The 18128-nt window shown below is 53.9% G+C and overlaps 1 protein-coding gene and 1 long non-coding RNA gene across 4 annotated transcripts in view; one reads left to right on the top strand and one right to left on the bottom strand.

Moving 5' to 3' along the window:
- The window catches only part of LOC107034297 (uncharacterized), a 127318-nt gene that overhangs the window by 105835 nt on the left and 3355 nt on the right, over positions 1–18128 (top strand). The window contains exon 10 of one of the 3 annotated variants that reach the window (XR_012077359.1): positions 15184–16977. The exons of 1 other annotated variant lie outside the window; for it this stretch is intronic. This is a non-coding gene — a long non-coding RNA (uncharacterized lncRNA). Of the gene's footprint in view, positions 1–518; positions 980–15183; positions 16978–18128 lie in introns of those variants that run through there. One more of the 3 variants, XR_012077361.1, reaches the window with a different exon arrangement.
- On the bottom strand, positions 4404–14965 carry ZNF503 (zinc finger protein 503). The gene is made up of 3 exons (XM_031682171.2): positions 14049–14965; positions 9714–13305; positions 4404–5066 (listed from the first exon to the last, which is right to left on the bottom strand). The coding sequence occupies exons 1-2, from the start codon at positions 14349–14351 to the stop codon at positions 11680–11682; spliced, it is 1929 nt and encodes a 642-aa protein (XP_031538031.2). The 5' UTR covers positions 14352–14965; the 3' UTR covers positions 4404–5066; positions 9714–11679.

Here is an 18128-nt window from a genome sequence, read left to right as displayed (position 1 = left end):
AGAACAAACTAATGATTGCCAGTGGAGAGAGGGCAGAGGGGAGCAGGGAGGTAAGGGTAGGGGATTAAGAGATACAAACTACTAGGTAAAAAGTAAATAAACAACAAGGATCTATAGTACAGCACGGGGAACTACAGCCATTATTTTGTAATAACTTTAAATGGAGTATAATCTAAAAAATATGAATCATTATGTTGTACACCTGAAACTAATATAACATTGTAAATCAACTTAATTCAATTAAAAAAGAAAGAATTTTTTAAAATAGAAAAAAGCTATTGGCAAAGTGACTGCTCCTCCTAAGCCTTCCTCAGGAGTCTCAGGCTGCACATTTAGTCTAGTTTTCTTCTATCTTTTCCTCCCTGGGCCCGCATCCCTCACAGGCCCAGTTCCAGCTTTCTCTTCTGCTTACTCCTCACAAATGTACATCTCCAGCAGGCATGAGAAGTTCATCTCATACAAAAGCTGCACTCTATACCTCCTGACCAAAGCCTGCTCTCCCTTGGAACTTCTTCCAGGTACCCAGAGGTGGCAGACTCCTGGTTAGCCCAACATCCTCAAATCTGTTTTCCCATTCTTCCTCGCACATGGCGACTTGGGCGGAAACTACATTACAGCCTCCCTTGCAGCTGGGTGTGGCCAGGTGACTATGAACAACTTCCTCATTTGTTCAGAAGGACATCGCTTGCCCTGGACTTCCTCCCTCTCCTCTTCCCATGGGTGGGAATTGTGTCTGTATTTAATCACCCCAATGAGCACAATATCCTAGAGGATGAAGGAGCACCAAGATGGAAGGCACTTGGAGCCCTGAATGACATCATGTAGCAGAGCAGCCTCACCAACATGGATAACAGAAGCCCGAGAGAAATTTCAATCTGATTTAAGCCTCTGTATTGGCGGGATGGGGCTCTTTGTTACAGCAGTGTAGCCTAATTCCATAGGCTAAAGAACTCAGGAATAAATTTGCCTTTACTCTCTCCTTTCAGCTGCTGCCCTTCACGGAGTCCAGTCCATTCTCTCCTCACAGCCCCCCAGGACTGCCCTCACTTTGCCTGTCCTGTAGCCTCTCCCCTGCTTCCAGCTCTCACTTCCTCCTGTCTGAACCACCTGATGTCTTGGTCTGTTTATCTCCAGTCTCATTGCTCCATCCCATAATGGTACTTCTCCACTCAGATACCTCTAGTGGCTCCCCATTGCTGATCGAAGAACAGGACACCAAATGTTTCCATCACATTCCTGCCCACTCCCTCTGCCACCGCCCCACCCCTACTGAACACCCTCATGGGCTGCCCTGCCTCCGTGACTTTGATCCGCTCTCCCTCCTCCTGGTTTCCCACATCCCCCACTTCCATCTGTCAAATGCCTATTCATTGTCAAAGCCCAAATCAAGTGCTCTCTCCTCCCTGATGATTTCCACATCGTCCTAACCGAATTAATCCCATGCCTCCACTGATTATAGCCCTTATCACAGCCCACCTTAAGGCAGCCATTGTTTCTGTGACCCACTAGATGAGACAGTAAGTTATTTGAGAACAGACACCATGTCCTAGTCATCTTCCCACTACCTCCATGCCTAAGAGGATGCTGTGTATGCAGCAGGTACTCATTGCATGAACACTTGCGATGAACACTCACTTTCTTTTTTCTTGTTTGTTTTTTTGGGGAGGGGGTAATTAGGTTTGTTTGTTTGTTTGTTTATTGATTGATTGATTGATTGATTGACTGTAACAGAGAAGGTACTGGGGATCGAACCCAGGACCTCGTGCATGCTAAGTGCACACTCTACCACTGAGCTATACCCTACCCCATCACACACTTACTTTCTGTGTCTGGAGGATCATTGCTCTGACTTAGCAGAGGTTTTGCCACAGGTGACCAAGGTTGCCTTCCCTCTTGGGGACTTCCCCAGGGAACCCCGATGGAGGCAGGAGGAGCTGCCCTTCCCACATTTCCCTGAGAAGGGGCTGGGGAAGGAGCAGCCATGGACTTGCTGTCAGCTCTGAGAGCAGTACCTGTCAGTTGAAGTACCCAGGTTTTATGGGCATGGGCTTTGGAGTGAGACAGCTCTGGCCTTGAATTTCAGCTCACTGCTCGTTAGCTGTGTGACTTCAGGCATGTTACCTAACTTCTCTGAATCTCCATTTTCTCTTTTACAAAATGAGATTAATATAGCACTTATCTCCTAAAGATCTTGTAGGGATTAAAAAAAAGATAATATAGAGAATTATAAAGCTCTTGGCACAAGGCAAATGTTCTCTAAATGGTAATAATCATAGTAATCCAATTTCCTGTCTGTGCTCTGAGACTTTTTCTGGTGAAAAGGCCCCGGGGAAGGCTCCACTCTAGGCCTGGCCCACTGGAATCCTTGCTGTTGGGTGGGGTTTCCCTATGGACAAAGATCAGAGAAATGTGCATTGGTCCCAGCTGGGCACTTTGCTGGGTGCTCCCAGAAGGTGGAGGAGAAGGAATGGGGCTGATATCTAGTGGGGATGGAGGGAGGGGCCAGCTGCCTGTAGCTAACCCCAAAGAGCCAGGGTTAACCAGACATGGCTGGCATCAATAGCTAAGGGTCCAACAGCTGGGGTACAGAGCTGGGCAGACAGGCTGCTGAAGCTTCTAGGTAGCTAAGGACCCCCTATGTCAGGTGGGCTACCAGAATCATCCCCCAGTGGTCAGTCTGCTGTGGTATAAAGAATCTGGACCTCAGATGACCAGGCTTGGATTCCAGGAGAGGGATGGTGCTGAGGGCAGCTGGAGCCTGGATACGATGGGGTCATTCTCCCTAAATATCCCACACACTAAGCCTCAGGGCAGCAGACCACACCCAAATCCTCCCCACTGGCTGGAAGGAAGACCCCTTCTTCCCATGGATTCGGGGCCTGGGTGGCTGGATCTACAGGCTGCAGTTACTTGAGTAGGACTAAAATAAGTGGGCCCAGTGGTGTGCAGGTAAATGCTTAACAAACAGCTCTCTGAGGGGGAAGCCTTCACTTACGGTGTCTGCCAATTGCTTTGGTGCAAATACTCCCACCATAGTTGATTTCAAGCTATCAACATAACACCACAGAACGAGGAGTCAGAAAGAGATGTGTGCAGCTGGCTCTTGTGAGCCTTACGAACTGATTGTAGCGCACTACTGGTGGGCCTGACACCTGCATTAGAGTTAGGCAGATTTGCATGGCCTTAGTGTACAGAGAGGTAAAGGCCACTATGCAGTGGTGAAAAGCACAAAAATAATGGCCCTGAAGTCTACTAGCCTATAACAGAATCCCAGCTCTGCCACTTTCTGGCTGTGTGATTCGGGGCAAGTCACTTTACCTGTCTGTGCCTCAGTTTCTTCATCTCTCAAGTAGGGCCAGTGATATTGCCCATGTCATAGAGTTATTTGTGAAGGTTGTACAAGTTAACCTACTGGTGGTAGGTTGACATAAATGTTATTTATTAAAGTTAATTACACACAGTAGTTGGAATGTCGCCCTGGTCAGAAAAGTTTAGAAAGGAAAACCCAGAGTCCCTCAGGGTGTTTCCCCAGGGCATGCGCTTTTTATATTTAAATCTTTCAAGGTCAAGGATTTAAAATCTGCAGGCTCATGAACTACCTGAAATTATTTTTCTAATGTTGAGTATGTGTACTTATTTCTGTAAAGAAGGGTCTTTGCTTTTATCAGATTCTAAAAAAAAAAAAAAATGCTGTGGTTTCTGCATCCTTCCCTCAACCCACAGAGGGCTTAAGAACTAGTGATGTGGAGGGTATAGAATTCCCATACCACAGGAATTGCTCCTGGAGGATGCAGAGGAGAGATGTTTATAAAGTGTGTGAACGAAAAATGGCAGAGACAGAGAGACATGCAAAGACGTCAGTCCAGAACTCCAAAATGTCTCTCCCTTTTTGGTGCCAAGGAAGCTTCCAGCAACAGGGCAACCAAACTGCTCACAGTCACACATTCTTGTTCCTGCTTTCTCCTTACCCCTTCCAGTCCTAGGAGTCTTCCTTTTCCCCAGCCTCCTTCCCCTGCCCACACTCTCCAGGACCCAGCATAGGTGTGTCCAAGGGCCACCGCTGCGGGGGTGTATGGAGGCATGATTAAAACTCACTTGAGTGTTGCTGTGATTCCATGATGGCTCTTGTGTTCTTTTTAGCTGTGTCTTGTTTCGTTTAGGGTTCTGTAGTTACACTATATTTATTTAAGGTAGCTCAAAGTTGATTTAGCATTGGTCTGCCTTTGTTTTGTGTTGGAGGCTGTATTCCATTTTTCCCCCAATAACATGGAAGTGGGTGGGAATTTACAATGCTACTTCCTTTCACCCTGTGGGTTTTGTTTTTGTTGTTGTTGTTTCCAAAGATGATCCCTTTTTCCTGTCTTGGTATTGTGGGTGGGGTGCAAGGCCAAAATGAACAGGTCTCTAACCAAAGAGCTTTAATAGGGATAAAAATTCCTTTTGACAATCCCAGTCTAAATCATTGCAGTGTGCAACTCTAGGCACCTAAAAGGAACAAGAATTACAACTTCTGAGGGCTTATCAAGTATCACCCCTGTCCACTTTATCAACAAGAATCCATGGTTTAGAGGTACAAGTCACCAACCAGTGACCCCTTGGAAGGCCAACAAGAGAGCTCTCTCCTGACTCCAGTCCTGGGTGACCCTGCCTATGGATTGCAGGAGAGTCTGCTAATGTTCTATCCCAACTCCCACCCTTCTGGCTCCCCTGAGTAACAGAACCCTGAATTTATTTGAGGCAGCAGTGTACCCAGCTAAACATTACTTTCTCCAGCCTCCCTTGCAGGGAAGCATGGCCATGTGCCTCAGTTCTTCTCAATGAGGTATAAGCTGAGGAGTTGTCTGTGGATTCCAAAAAGGCTCATTAAAAGGGAGAGGACTCTTCTACCTCATTTCACTCCTCCTTCTTGTTGTCTGGAATGAGGTGATGGTAGCTGAGCTCAAGCAGCCATCTTGGACTCAGAGACAGCGTGAGGATGAAAGCTTCCTGGTTGGGCTGGCACAGCTGAAGACAGAGGATCCTGGGTCCCTGATGACCAAGGGTCATTCTTAGCCTGGGCTGTTCACCTCCAGACAGAGAGAAGAAAGCATTAATCTTCTTTAAGCCACTCTTTAAGGGTCTTTGTTATTGTCAGCAAATGCAATTTCTAACCGATGCATGGAAGCTCGCCAGGCTGCGTTTTGTGCCACGGATAAAGACATCCAAAGTTTCTCTGAGGCCACTGCTACTTCTGCTATTCTCTTTGGAAGAATCATGCTACCCCAGAAGGCGCAATTCTTTTGTATCTTTCCTTCCTTCTGTGTTTTGTTTTTGTTTTCCTGTCTCTTCCCTCCTCTCCCCCCACTTCCTTTCCTTTCTTTTCCTTCCTTCCCTCTAACATTTATTGAACATTTCTTATAATCCAGGTACCAAGCTAGCTGCCAAGACTAGAAATAGAAATAGGTAGAGGAGACAGCCCCTCCTCCCCAGTGCCTCAAGAGTCCAGGCTGTGAGGAAAATGTAAAGAGAATATGATTGGGATGGATAGGTGCTACAGGAGCAAAGAGAAGAACATTAAATCCAATGGGAAGGACCTGGGGGGCTTCCAGGAGGAGGTGACACTGGCCTGAGATTTGAAGCAGGAGTTTTGCGTTGCTGGTAATTAGGAAAAGAAGGCAGAGGACAAAGATCCCAGGCACAGGGACTCGTACAGCGCAGTACAATGGTTAAAGGACTTGTGCTCTGGAGCACAGACTTATGACTTCTCTCTAGCCCTCAGTTTCCTTACCTGTAAGAGGAGGATAGTAAATGGGACTCAATGAGTGCCTGGAAGAAAACATGCAACACATACTGCTTATTAACATTATTATTATTGGTAAATGTGCTGCCCATAGTATGCATAGGCCTATATTAATTTTGGAGACAAGTTTCACAGAGGCCATTAATGCCTTGTCCATAGTCACACAACCACAAGAGGCACCACTCAAACCCCAGTATCCTCATCCCTAGTCCAATGGCCTTTATACCTCTACCTTCTACCATTGCATTAAGTGCCAAGGGAATGCAAAGTAAGGGAAGGATCAGTGTGTTGGGGAGGGGGAAGCCTGGAGGGCTTCCTGGAAGAGATGAGTCTTGAGAGAATTTTGAGGGAAGGGGAGGGAGGAAGGCATTCGAGGGAAGTAGTGAATGATGAGCACCATCAACCAAGGTGCTGGGGGGGCCAGCTGGCTGGCAGAGCATCTGAATTGTGAAGACTGGTCAGACATAAGGTATAACAGGCGAGGTCAGAAGATGAACCATGGTTATAGGCACTCTGATGGCCAGATGGTAGGGTGAGAAGTTGAGCCAGCGAACCCCAGGGAGTCACAGTTAGTCCTTGAGCAAGAGGGCTGGTCATAATGAAACGATACTTTAGGAAGAGAAGAAGGAAAGAAATCTGTCTTTACTAAGAGCCAGTATGGGCCAGGCAGTAGGTTGGGAAGTTTCACTGTAATTATTTCATTTGACCCTCACAATAACTGTATTAGGTTGGTATCAATGTCACCGTTTTACAGATGAGAAAACTGAGGTCCAGATAAGCTGAGTCATAGAGTTGAGTCAGTGGTGGAGCTAAAAGTTCAATTTAGATCAGCCTGACCCCAAATTTGAGCTCTTTGCACTGCACCATGGGGCTATAAACTGTTTGCACTCTCAGAATGCCCCTTGCACTGTGGGTGTCTCCATCTGGCACTGCTGCCTCACCAGGGGCTTGAGTCTTTTTGGCAGCCCAGACACCCCTGGGTGAGCCCTGGGGTCACACTGGGCAGAGGGGGCTCAGTATCCACGGAACTTTGGGGGATCTCCAGCACAGGGTAGAGTGAAGTGCTAGGGCTCTGGGTCTGATAGAAATGCATTCGAATCCCAGCTTTGATGTGCACTAACTGAACTTGAACTTCAACTGAAGGGGGCAGCAGGATGAGCCCTAGATCGGGAGCCTGGCTGGAAGTGACAAACAACTGAGGAAGTGAATAAGATGTCTGTATTCACTTCAGATTAATGGGGTAGGGGAGGCAAGTTGGAGCCAGTATAGAGGAAACAAGATAGGGTCAGTTGCTAACTGTTGAGGCTGGATGATGGGTTTACGGGGTCTAGGATACCATTCTCTCTGCCTCTGTGTATGTTTGAAAATCTCCATAATAAAATGTAAAATAATAATAATAATAATGATGATGATGATGATGATGATGATACTGAGAACTTAAAAGAAAAATAAAAGTTATGTCCACCACACTCTCTCCCAGCTGAATCAGTCTCTGCCTTGTAGGCATTGTTCTGCTTTAAAATCTCCTCAGTTGAGAGCATTCTCACCTCCAAGATAAGAATCTCTGTGTAGACTCCATCCCTCACTAGCTATGTGACCTCAAGCTAGTGTCCTTCCCTTCCTGAGCCTCAGTTTCCTCACCTGTAAAATGGGGGTAAAGAGTCTAACAACCTAATGGAATTGTTGCAAAATGTAAATGGGATAATACAGGGTAATATGTTATAGTCCATAACAAAGTGAATGGGTCAGCCTGAGCTTTGCAGTCACTCTGAGCACTACCAGGTGTCTAGCCACAGTAGGTGAGGAACCCTGAGCATTATGTGCAGAAGAGGCCATCAGATGGCCTCGCAGGAACAGGCCTCACCTTCTGGGCAACTTTTGCACGTTTTCCAAGGGACAGGGAATTCAACCAGAAGGGCTTCTTCATCTGCCTTTCCTTACTGCTTAAAGACCAGCTGGCATAAAGACACCAGGGTCACTTAGTGTCACTGCTGAGTGAGGGACAGATGGGGGCAGAGGTTGAATAGAGGGAAAGGCTTGGGCTTTCTCTGCTGCCCTTGCCCCTGGCTTCCAGGACTTGGCCTCACTTTCTCCATCTATGTCAGGGGTGAGTAAAGAGATGGACAGCCCTTGGCAAGGGGTAGGTCCTAGGAAATAGAGCAATGAGAGTGAATGAATGCATGAATGTATGGCGACCACTTCCTTGTGACAGACAAGGTGACCTGTCGGAGCCTTGACGGTTGCGATGGGAGCTTCCTAGGTTGGGGAGGGACCAGTGACACCTGGGCCAACTCTTCTGGGGTAGAGAAAGAGAGCAAGGGGAACACAACAGCAGAAGCTAGAGCAGGTGGAAAAGCGCGGAGGATATGGTTCTCAGCAGAAGAGGAGCGAAGAGCTACAAGGAGGACACTGTCTCCTGGACACCACTCTTAAAACCGTGAGAAGGTGGAGGCCGTGGTCTCGGGATGACCACCCAGACGGCGACCTGCGCACTGGCCGGGGTTCCCGGTTTCCTGCCCTCTCAGCCGGGCTCCTCAGCGCCGCCTGGCGGACACGCCGCGCTCCGTTAGAGTTTCAGCGGCAGCAGGCCCGCACGCGGGGGAATCTCGCGGCAGTTAAGGAGACAGCGGGAGAGAGCCGGGGCCTTGTAGCGCGGATGGGGCTTCTATTCCCGGAGGCGGCGGGGGTCGCACCTGGCCTGGACCTGCGGCACATATTGGCATCCTTTCCTTACTAACCCGCGCCGGAGTGACCTCAGTTCCATACCACACGTCGGGGAACGCTTTCTTCCCCCCAACCCGGGCCCCCAGCTCCGGAATTTTGCTGCCTCTGAGTAGCTACTCCGGAAAGGAGATCTCATTAAAATTTAAAGGCGTTCTGAGCTTGATTTTTGTCAATAAAATACCAAGAGTGGGTGTGAAGGCACGAACATGCCCAGTTGGTTTCCCTGCTGGTCCTAGACCTGAAATTTCAGGGCTGGGGAATTTCTAGGTCCTTCCTGGCCCAAGTGGGTCCCGGTGAGCGAGGCGTGGCGGCCCAGGTACCCCTCTCCAAAGACCTGAGGCGGAGAAAGGCGAAGCGTCTGGGTCGGAGTGGCCAGGGGCGTGAGGCTGGTGCCTGTGAGGGATGAGCAAGGGCCTGGCTTTCACGTTGCAAGCTGTGGGCACTGGAGTCTGGAGGGACTCAAGCCACAACACTTCCTCGAACATCCTCCTAGCCCATTTTGGGGGTGGTGGGGTGTCTGTCCGAGAGCCTGGGGGTGACAAGATGCCCCATCGGCCGAGGTTCTCAGTAAGTCAGGCCCAACCAGGCCCAGTCAGGCCCAGCCCAGCCTCTCTGAGGCGGACCAGAGTGGGAGCAGGGCTGCGGCGTCCCGGGCGCGATTCGGAGAGTGCGGGCAGGCGGCTTGGAGGCGCTGGAGGCTGCACCCTTCCGGATAGGAGGCACAGAGCCTGATTCTTCCTCTACCAAGTCCCTTTCAGGCGGTGGCCTGGGAGCTCCCCGCAGCGTCCCCGAAGTCGCTAGAGCTGCTTTGCATGCAACCCGAGAAAAGGCCCAGAAGGCGTGAGGCTGACGCTGGGAGAAGGGTGGAAAATCTCAGAGTCACCAACGCCCGAGCAAATGGCGGCGGGGGCCGCGCGGTAGACTGACCGAGACCCGAGGCCGAGGGTGGCCTCTGCGCGGCGGTGAGCTTACCGAGGCAGCAGGGGGAGCTTGACGCCGCGGGAGTCGGGTGGCTTAGATAACACAGACCCACCTGACCCTGGCGAGAGGAGAGTTTGGGGTGGCGCTCAGCGCCGCGACTCCAGGGTCCCGGGAACCCAGAACTCCCGCGGACCCAGTGGGGTAATCGCTCAAACAGCCAAAGAGCGGAGCTCCCGCCCGCGCCTTCAGTATGAGTGTGTGTAATGGGGAGGGGGTGCTTGGAGCCTACCTCCTCAAGAAAGATTAGAGCTCCTCTCTGCCTGATTCCTTGGGCGCTTCAGGCAGCTCAGCCCTGCCGCTCAAGTTGGGGAGAAGGGAACGGTGCGCACTGCAGGGATCCGCGCGGGGACTGAGAGGCCCGCCTCGCCTCTGCGGAGCGGAGCTTGCAACCCAGAACTGCACTTGGTTTCCACCTGGTCGCCTCAGCGAGGCCGAGAATGGGCGCCAGGACCTTCGTGGGACCGAATTGTTAGGGGTTTCCGGGTCCCGGGTCCTGGCGCGCTCTCCTGCGGCGCGGACTGGTATAGAGCGCTGGCTGCAGAGAAATCCGGACGCGGAAAAGCAGCCTCGGCGCCGGACTGCCGCGGGTCCCAACTCCGGGGAGAGGAAGCAGCCCGAGGGGGAGGCGGGTGGCTGGAACGGGTCGGCTAGTGGACGCTTCTGGCCCTTGGCAGCCAGAAAAAGAAAAGGGGAGCGAACTCACTTTCCTCCAAGTCACAACAGAGTTCCGGCGCGCTCTCCTCCCCAGGTCTGGGAAACAGGTTCCCAAGCGCCCTCCGACCCCCATATCGATCCGGCTGCCTGCCCGGGACAGGTCATGCTTGGAAAGCGAAGAGAGGGACAGCAGGTAGCGGCACCTCCCCTGAGCCGAGGTCGTGCGGGTGAGTCACGACCTGCGCCACTCTGCACAAAACGAAACCCAAACTCCCAAAAATCTCAAGAGGGAAAAAATTTTAAATCCTCTTTTTTCTCTTTCACTTTTAACAAACTAGCTGCTCGGAGAAAAATTAAAAACGAAATAAGCGATAGCTAAGGACGCTATCTTTCCAAATTATGAAATCCCCTTAAAATTCCCCCCCCTCGAAGGCCAGCCCCACTACTGGCCAGCCCTTCTGAAGCCTTTGCCTATTCCTGAAAATCACAGCAAAACAATCGCAAGTGCGGCTAAGGCTCTGGGCAGGAGTAGCCATGAGGCCCAGGGAACCCACAGCGGCTGAAATTGTCATGCTTTTCTTGTTCTTTAACCAAAAAATAAAAAAGATAATAAGAAGAAGTAAAACCTTTTAATACATCAAATATACGGAATTTTAATCTTTAAAGCGATACATTGTCTATTATTTTAGTACATGACGTAAACCTTACTTGTCCCCTTCTCAGCGGGTGGACTTAAAAATTAAAAATAGTTGTGTTCCTTTTAAAGAACAAAATAAGGCAAATGAGGTTTTGGAATAGAATTGTTTTTCCTTTTTTTTTTTGTTTTCTTCCAGAATACATACAAAAAAATACCCATTCTCTTTCGATGGTATACACCTTAAAAATAATTGCAATTTGAAATCAGAACTGACAAATTGTGACTTGTTTTGTTTTCTTTTTTCATTTTTTGTAACAAACATGCATGTAAATTTGTGTTTCAATCAGACATTAAATAAGAACTTACAATACAATCATAGCAATTTTAAAGTAACATTAAAGAGAAGACCTCTAGTTCTGTGGCGGTTTTGTATTTATTTATAATCTACAAGGGACGGGAGGGTTTGTTTTCCACATTTTTACCCTCAAGTTTTAATTTTTCCCCCTCTTCCTTTTTACTACGGAGCTCAAACTAAATAATGCACTTTTGAACCACGGGTCCGCTTGGAGCTAACATAAATAAATACCAGTGTCCACCGATGCAGTCCTCAGATGAACACTTTCTCAATTATTTTTTCCTTCTTTTTCTATAAAAAGTCAAATGATATCTTTTCAGCTTTTATAAAGTTTGGGTGGGGAGATGAGAGGTGGGGGAAAGGGGAGTTTCCCACCGGGTCTCAGTCGCTGCTTTGGGTAGATAGATACGGTATATATTTTTTTCCTTTCCTGGCCCGGGTCATTCCCACTAGCGGGTGACAGTAGCCTCTGACCTGTTCCCACCCCTCCTTCGGCTCCTCCTCACACCCCAGTTCTTTTCTCTCCCTCGACAGCCCTTCCGCCCGCCCTCACTGGTACCCCAGCGCCGAGGCCGTGGTCAGTCTCTGTCCGTAGAGGGCGTAGGGGGAGTAGTAGGGTCCGGTGGCGGCGGGCACGGGCACGGGAGCGCCGGGCGTGGGGAGTGGGCTCTTGGAGTAAGGATGGTAGCGGCTGCTGAGTCCCAGCGCGTGGTGGGGGCTGCGCAGCGCCAGCGTCCCGGGGCTGCCCGGAGCGCCGGATGTGGGGATGTGCATGTGGCAAGCCATGGCGGCTGCTGCGGCGCTGGCCAGAGAAGAAGAGCTAGGGTAGCCCGACAGCAGTTTGTCTGTCCCGGGGAAGGCCGTATGGGTCCTCAAGTGGCTCAGCAGCTCTTCGGAAGTAGCGAAGCGCTTGTCGCACGGCCCGTTGGCCGACACCCAGTTGCAGATGTGGGGGAGTGGGTCGTTAGGGAGCATGAAGCCGTAGGGGTAGAGGGGGTGGCCGGCCAGAGAGGGCGGTGTGGCGCCGGCAGCGGCGGCAGCGGTTAGCGATGAGTGCACACCGTGCAGCGGGTGCGTGGGGTACACCAGCGGGTATCCGGACTTGAGAGCGGCGGCCGCCGCGGCTGGATCATGAGCGCACGACGCGCTGGCTGCCGCCGCCCCAGCCAAGTGGCTGGCGCAGTGGTAGCTGAGGCAGTACGGGTCCCGGCACAAACTGGCTGTCATCACGGATGGCGGCGACGCCCCCGCCAAGGGGCTTGAGCCTGCGGGCTTACTGCAGCCCAGAGAGCCCGCCGCAGCCGCCGCCAGCTGCGCCCCCACCAGGCTGCCAGGCTTGGTGGGGTCCAGCGCCACGCCGTGTGGCAGAAACTGGGGCGGGTAGCCGGCGTAGGCCCCAGCCAGGCTGCCTGGGTAGGTCATGCCCGCGGGAGGCAGAGGGAATACTGTCTGGCCTGGCTTGTAGGGCGATACGGGCGCCACCAGCCCAGAGCCCAACACCGAGGAGGAGGTGGGCGCGCTGGGGCCTGAGCCCGAGCTGGAGCCCGATGAGCCTCCGCAGTCCGAGCCTAGAGCCTTGCCCCCGGGGCCCCCATCTGGGTGCTGGTTCACGTCCACATTAATTCCGCCGCCACAGCTAATCCGGCCGTGCGCCAGCCCAGTGGGTCCCCCTTCGGCCGAGGCGCCCCCGGAGCCCTTGCTGCCGCCGCCGCCGCCCGCCTCGGGATCCTTCTTGTCGTCCTTGCCCTCCGGGCCGCCCCCGGCCGAAGGCAGCATGCCTCCTGGCGAGCAGGCCGAGGCGCTGGAGCTTGGGCTGCCTGTCCTGGGAGTGAATGGCTGGCAGGTGGCGCTCGGTACCCGGAATCCGGACTTCTCCGCCGAAACCCCCCCGCCGCCGCCCCCGCCGCCCCCGCCGCCGCCGCCGCCTCCCGTCTCCTTCTTATCCGAGCCAGGTTTGGAGTATGGTTTGAAGCTCGACTTGTCCTCCACACCGATGTCGCTCAGCTTGAGAGGGCCCGACTTTGCGTCCTTGTCGCCCCCGGCGCCGCCGCCGGCACCGCCCGCGCCGCCGTTGGTGGCGACCGAGGAGAGTTTGGACGAGGGTGAGGGGTCGGGCTTCCCGATCTGCGAGCATGTTTGGGCCAACAGCGCCAGCGGGCTCTTCTTGGCATCAAGCTGCGGGGTCAGACGTCGGGGTGGGGTGGGGGCACAAAGAAAGAAAGGGAAACCCTTTAATATCCTGGTTTCTAGGTTTCAAACGCACCTCCGCAACAACCCGCAAAGATCCTCTCAGCCCCAAGGCTCAATTCTAGGCGACACCCCTTCTACACACAGTCATTCTCGCCCTTGAGAAAGGCAACAGCACCCTCCACCCACCTACCCACCCAGCCCTGCGTCCAGGATATTTCCTGTCCTCTCTAAGCGATAACTAGATTGAAAAATAAAACTCACAAAATGTCCTGATTTCTGACTCTTTAACCTAGAACTGTACCCCCAACCCGGGCCCCAGCACGCACACATCCCTAATTCTTCAGAGTAAGGGCTCGGGCAGTTGGCGCCTTAGAGGCTATGTACAAACAGCTTCTGGGGAGCCGGAGGACTATGACTTTGAAACTGTATTTTGGACTCCCGTCTGTCTTCTGGGCCGAGAGTGAGGGGGGCCTGGGGCCAGTAGGAGCTTTAATATCAAAGGGAGAGACAAGTTTTGGCTGCCTTGCCTTCTAGTATTCACACTCCATTCTACCTCCTCCCCTCTTTCCGCCCTAGTTTTAGTGTGGAGAGGCACTATCCTCTCCCCCATCCCGGAGCTTTATCACTCCGACCCCCCCACTTCCACCCCCAGATCCCGAGAGAAAGAAACCCCGTGGAACGGCAGCGAGGGTGGTGGCCCCAGCGCGATCTGCGGATAGGGTCCTTACCTCTATGGGGCTGACGGGAGTGGAAGGCAGGGGCTGCAGGTACTCGGGGTGCAAAATGTGGCCAGTCCGTGCGGTCAGCATCTTCAGCACCTTGATGGGCAGGCGGTTAGCCTGGCGGAGAGGATCAGAGGGGGGCACGGCGTGCACAAAAGGCTTGGTGCTGCCGGCCGGGGACGAGCCTGGGCCGGGGCCGGAGCTATTTCCAGAGAGCGCGCTGGTCCAGGCAGGGTCCGCACTGCCACCGCCGCCGCCGCCGCTGTGCTTACTGCTTCTTAGGGCAGAAAGCGAGGGCGCTGTGCTCATGACCCACCCGCGTGCATGGGAGCAGCGGGGGGAGGGCTCCGGGAGGCGCGGGGCGGGCTCGGGGCTGCGCGCTAGCCCGGGGAGCGGGACCAGCAGGAGGAGGAGGAGCTGGCGCGGCGGCCACGGGCGCCCAGCGCGCCTTCTCGGCGCCGGGAGCCAGAAGCGAATAATCCTGGGTGGTCCGCAGCGGAGCCGTGGCCTAGCAGGAGGAGCCGGTCCGACTGCGGGAGTGCCGGGTGGCTCGCCGTGTCCGCCTCGGGCTGTGCCCCTGCGCTGCGCACTGGCGGCCCGGCGCTGGCGCCGCGCTCTGCGATGTGAGCCGCTGCCTGTCCAGCCGGGGCTCTGGCGAGGAAACTCACTTCAAAAGCAGCTGCACCGAGGGGGAGATTAAAGCCTTTGCCGCCTTCCAATCAAATGGGAGCCCGAGGTGATTGGAGGGTCAAGGGGATGTGACGCGTCCCGCGCCGCCGCCGCCGCCGCCGCCGCCAGGACTCAGCGCTGGTTTTAATGGGCAGCTCCCTTTTCGCCGCTCCCCTCTCCGTGTCCCCTCCCTTGATTTCGCTCGGAGGACGAGCTGGACATTTATTCTACGTTTGCTATCTGCCGCCTCCGTCTTTTTTCTTCCTCGTCGTCCTTCCTTTTCCCCAGCTCGAGTATAAACTGAAACCTTTTGCAGGAGGGTGCCTGTGAGGAACAGATTGGGGGTGTCCAGAAAGGAGCACCGGCGGGAGTCCGGACAACAGCCGGACTGTCAACTCCAGGGCTGCACAGGGGGCCTGCACACCAAATATTCTCTCATCCTCCTCAGTAATTGAAATCTCTTGCGTTGCAGCCGCCTGTGTAAGGAGAGGTGCGGAACGTGTGTTGGAGGAAGTCTGCCCGCCCGCTTTGATTTCCCGAGATTCGGCGGTGGAGAAACCAGAAGCTAGATGGGCAGCGGAGGTGGTGGAGGCCTGTCTCCGCGCAGTTTGCTAAGCTCCCCGCCCTTCCCGGCCACGTGACGCCCGGGGATGCGCAGATTGGGGCAGAAGCGGGGGTCACATGTTTCCTCTGTTTCACACTCGACCCCCCTACCTCATTCTTACTCTCCCTTGCCACCCTCTCTTCTCCCCACCTCCCCCAGTTCTTCGGGCATCTCCACCCCTCCATCAATTGTCAATGTTCCTCGACCGCAATCAATCAGTTATTTGTCAGCTCTTGTCAATCCACCGGTGATTTATGTCAGCTTTTGTTGCTGATTACAAGGCGGGTGCGACTTGAAGGGAAAAAGAGAGGGAGAGAGGGAGCGAAGGAAGAGACCTAGGGGGAACTGGAGGAGGCGGAAAGAGGAGCAGTCTCCTGGGATGAGAGGTGGGGGCTCTAAGAAAAAGAATGAAAGAGAAAGAGGCGCTCAGTGTCAGGAAAATGAATAGTGAGAGTAAAGTGCGCAGGTGCGCCCAGGGCGATGAGAAGGGTGGGCTGGACTGGGATGTGCGCCTCGCTCCTCTGGGTGTCGGAGAGAGATACATCCTTCCACCTCTGGTGATCCGGTCCGTTGGGGCCGCGGACTTACGAGCGGCTCCAAGTATCCGAGACAGGCAGTTGGCGACGTCTAACACGGGAGATTTTCTTCCCCCGCCGCTGGGATAGTCCCTTCGGGGCATGTAGAGTGCAGTCCTCAGGCTGCCCGCCTGCCGCGGACCCCACCCACCGTAGTACCCCGACACGAAACTCCCAAGATTTCTAAGAGCCACGCCGCCAAAGTAACCTTAAGTCCTGAAGGCCAATGGTGGGGTGCCCTCGTCTCATTTTTGACACCCCCCCAATAGTGGCTAGGGCTGAGAGGCTGATAAGAAGAGGCCTGACTGTAGGTATTTGGGGCAGATACATTTCAGGCTCACTCAGGCCCCCTCCCAACCTTTCCTCACCTCGCGCGATCTCCTCAGGCTTGGTAGCCGGCGTTACTCCGGGCTGCTTCCTCGAATTTATTGGAACGCGGAGCCGGGACTGACCTGCGCAGGGAGAGCCGAGGGAAAGAGCGAGAGCGGGAGGGGGCGGCTGCCTGTGGGAACACTGGCTCTTCCAGGGAAGCGGAGCGGGACTGCCGCGTTCCCCTCGATTTGCACCGTCACTCGGGCTGTTTGGAAGGAAGAGGGGAGGCGCTGTGCGTGCCTTCGTGTACCTGGATCTGGGTGCAGAAGTGTGTATGAATGACTGTGCCGCTGTGTGAGTTGTCAGGGCTTTGGTAACGTCCGGAGCGAGTTTGGGGGTCACCTCCAGAAACTCGCAGAAACTGGAAGGGGGCGAGAGGAGGACACATCCCCTTCCCCGGAAGGACTTGGAAGACTTTGAATCTCCCCTCCCCCACTTTTCCGCCCCAGCTCTTCTTTTGTTGTCAAGTCCGTTTGATAAATGGTGGGGCAGAGAGCGCAGGGGAGCCAGGAGCCTGTCTGTACCCGAGCGAGGGGCGGGAGCCGGGCCTGGAAACCTGGTTTCCACCGGCGCTCACCCAGCGCTGAGCTCTGACGGCGCGGATGTCGGGTCTGGGACCTGCCCTCTGCGTGCTCTCCTCTCTCACCACCCCATTCCCCCTCCCTAATTTTTGTCTCTGTCTCCCACTCTGCACAGATACCGAGAACTTTCTGGGGTGAGTTTTAGAATTTTCTCGTAGGTATTCTTTTTATGCGTTTTAATCGTATCCCTTAATTCTTTAGGTTGGTAAACTTCGAGATGGTAACGACTAAAGATAATTTGGAGAAGAGGGGAGTGAGGCGGTGTGTATATGGGGGGGATTTGTCGGTGTGTGTGTGTGTGTTTAGATGTAAGAACACACCTGCGTTCAAGGGGGTCTGGAGTGTCTGCCTTTGCGACAACGGAGGAAGGTCAGTCCGTGAGACGGTGGCAAGGCCACACGCGAGGTTGTGTGAATAACCTTTCAGGAGCGAGTCCCAGGTGTCCGTTTCTGAGGTGGGGGCTGTTCTAAGAGAGACACTGGAGCCGCAGGTAACCTTACGGTCTGTTAGTGTGTCTGTGTTATCGGGTGCGCGGCTGTGGAGGTGTCGGCCCAGATCAACTATAGCTCTCCCAGCTCCGCGAGCCCAGCCTTGGGCTGCGTGTCGCCGCGGCCTCCCGGCGAGGCCCGGACACTGAATGCTGGGGGCAGCGGCCAGAGCTGACCGCGGGCGGCCCTGCCTCCTCCCTCCCCCACCGCAGTCCCCAGACTCAGTCCTTTCCCGCTTCTGGAATTCCAGCAGCTTTCTTTTTACGCCAGGCTGCTGCGGGGGCCAGAGAGTGGCCTCCGCGTCCCCCGGAATGGGCGTGCCGTGGTGTGGTCGCACAAGCTCGCGGGCCTGCGTGGTGATGAGCGCGCGCGGTTCGTGGTCCGTGTGTATTCGCTCTTCGCAAAACCCAACTCCGAAGGTCCGAGCGCACGGGGGCGCCTGGGGTCCTGCGTGCCCGGGGTTTTCCGGAGGCGCCAGCATCCGAGCCTGCGCACCTCGAAGGGGAGGCCAGATCCCTGAAGGCCGCGCACACAGGGGTTGAGGGGTGGGTGGCGGTGTTAGGGGAGTTATTAATTACTCCGCGCTAGGCCTAATGCCTCCAACCCCCAGCGGCGATTGGCGTGGATGTCCTGCGGATTTTATTTGCACACAATGGAAATGATTTGTTTTCTCTAAAAAAGGAGTGGGCAAGGCAGATATTTGAGGAGGGGGAGGGAGGAGAAGGAAGGGGAGAGAGCTGAGGAAAAAAGTTTGAAAATGCCTTGAACTATTCACTGTCGAGATGGCTAATCAGTAT

Source organism: Vicugna pacos, chromosome 11, assembly GCF_048564905.1.
Source record: "Vicugna pacos chromosome 11, VicPac4, whole genome shotgun sequence".
Classification (NCBI taxonomy): Eukaryota; Metazoa; Chordata; class Mammalia; order Artiodactyla; family Camelidae; genus Vicugna; species Vicugna pacos.
The sequence above is the reverse complement of the archived record's forward strand: the minus strand, read 5'-3'. Positions and strand labels throughout refer to the sequence as shown.

Excerpts from the sequence above, each read along its gene's own strand:
- ZNF503 (XM_031682171.2), bottom strand. The coding sequence starts at position 14,351 with ATGAGCACAGCGCCCTCGCTTTCTGCCCTAAGAAGCAGTAAGCACAGC. Across the intron at positions 13,306-14,048 it reads CTCCCGTCAGCCCCATAGAG|CTTGATGCCAAGAAGAGCCC; the intron begins GTAAGGACCCTA and ends CTGACCCCGCAG.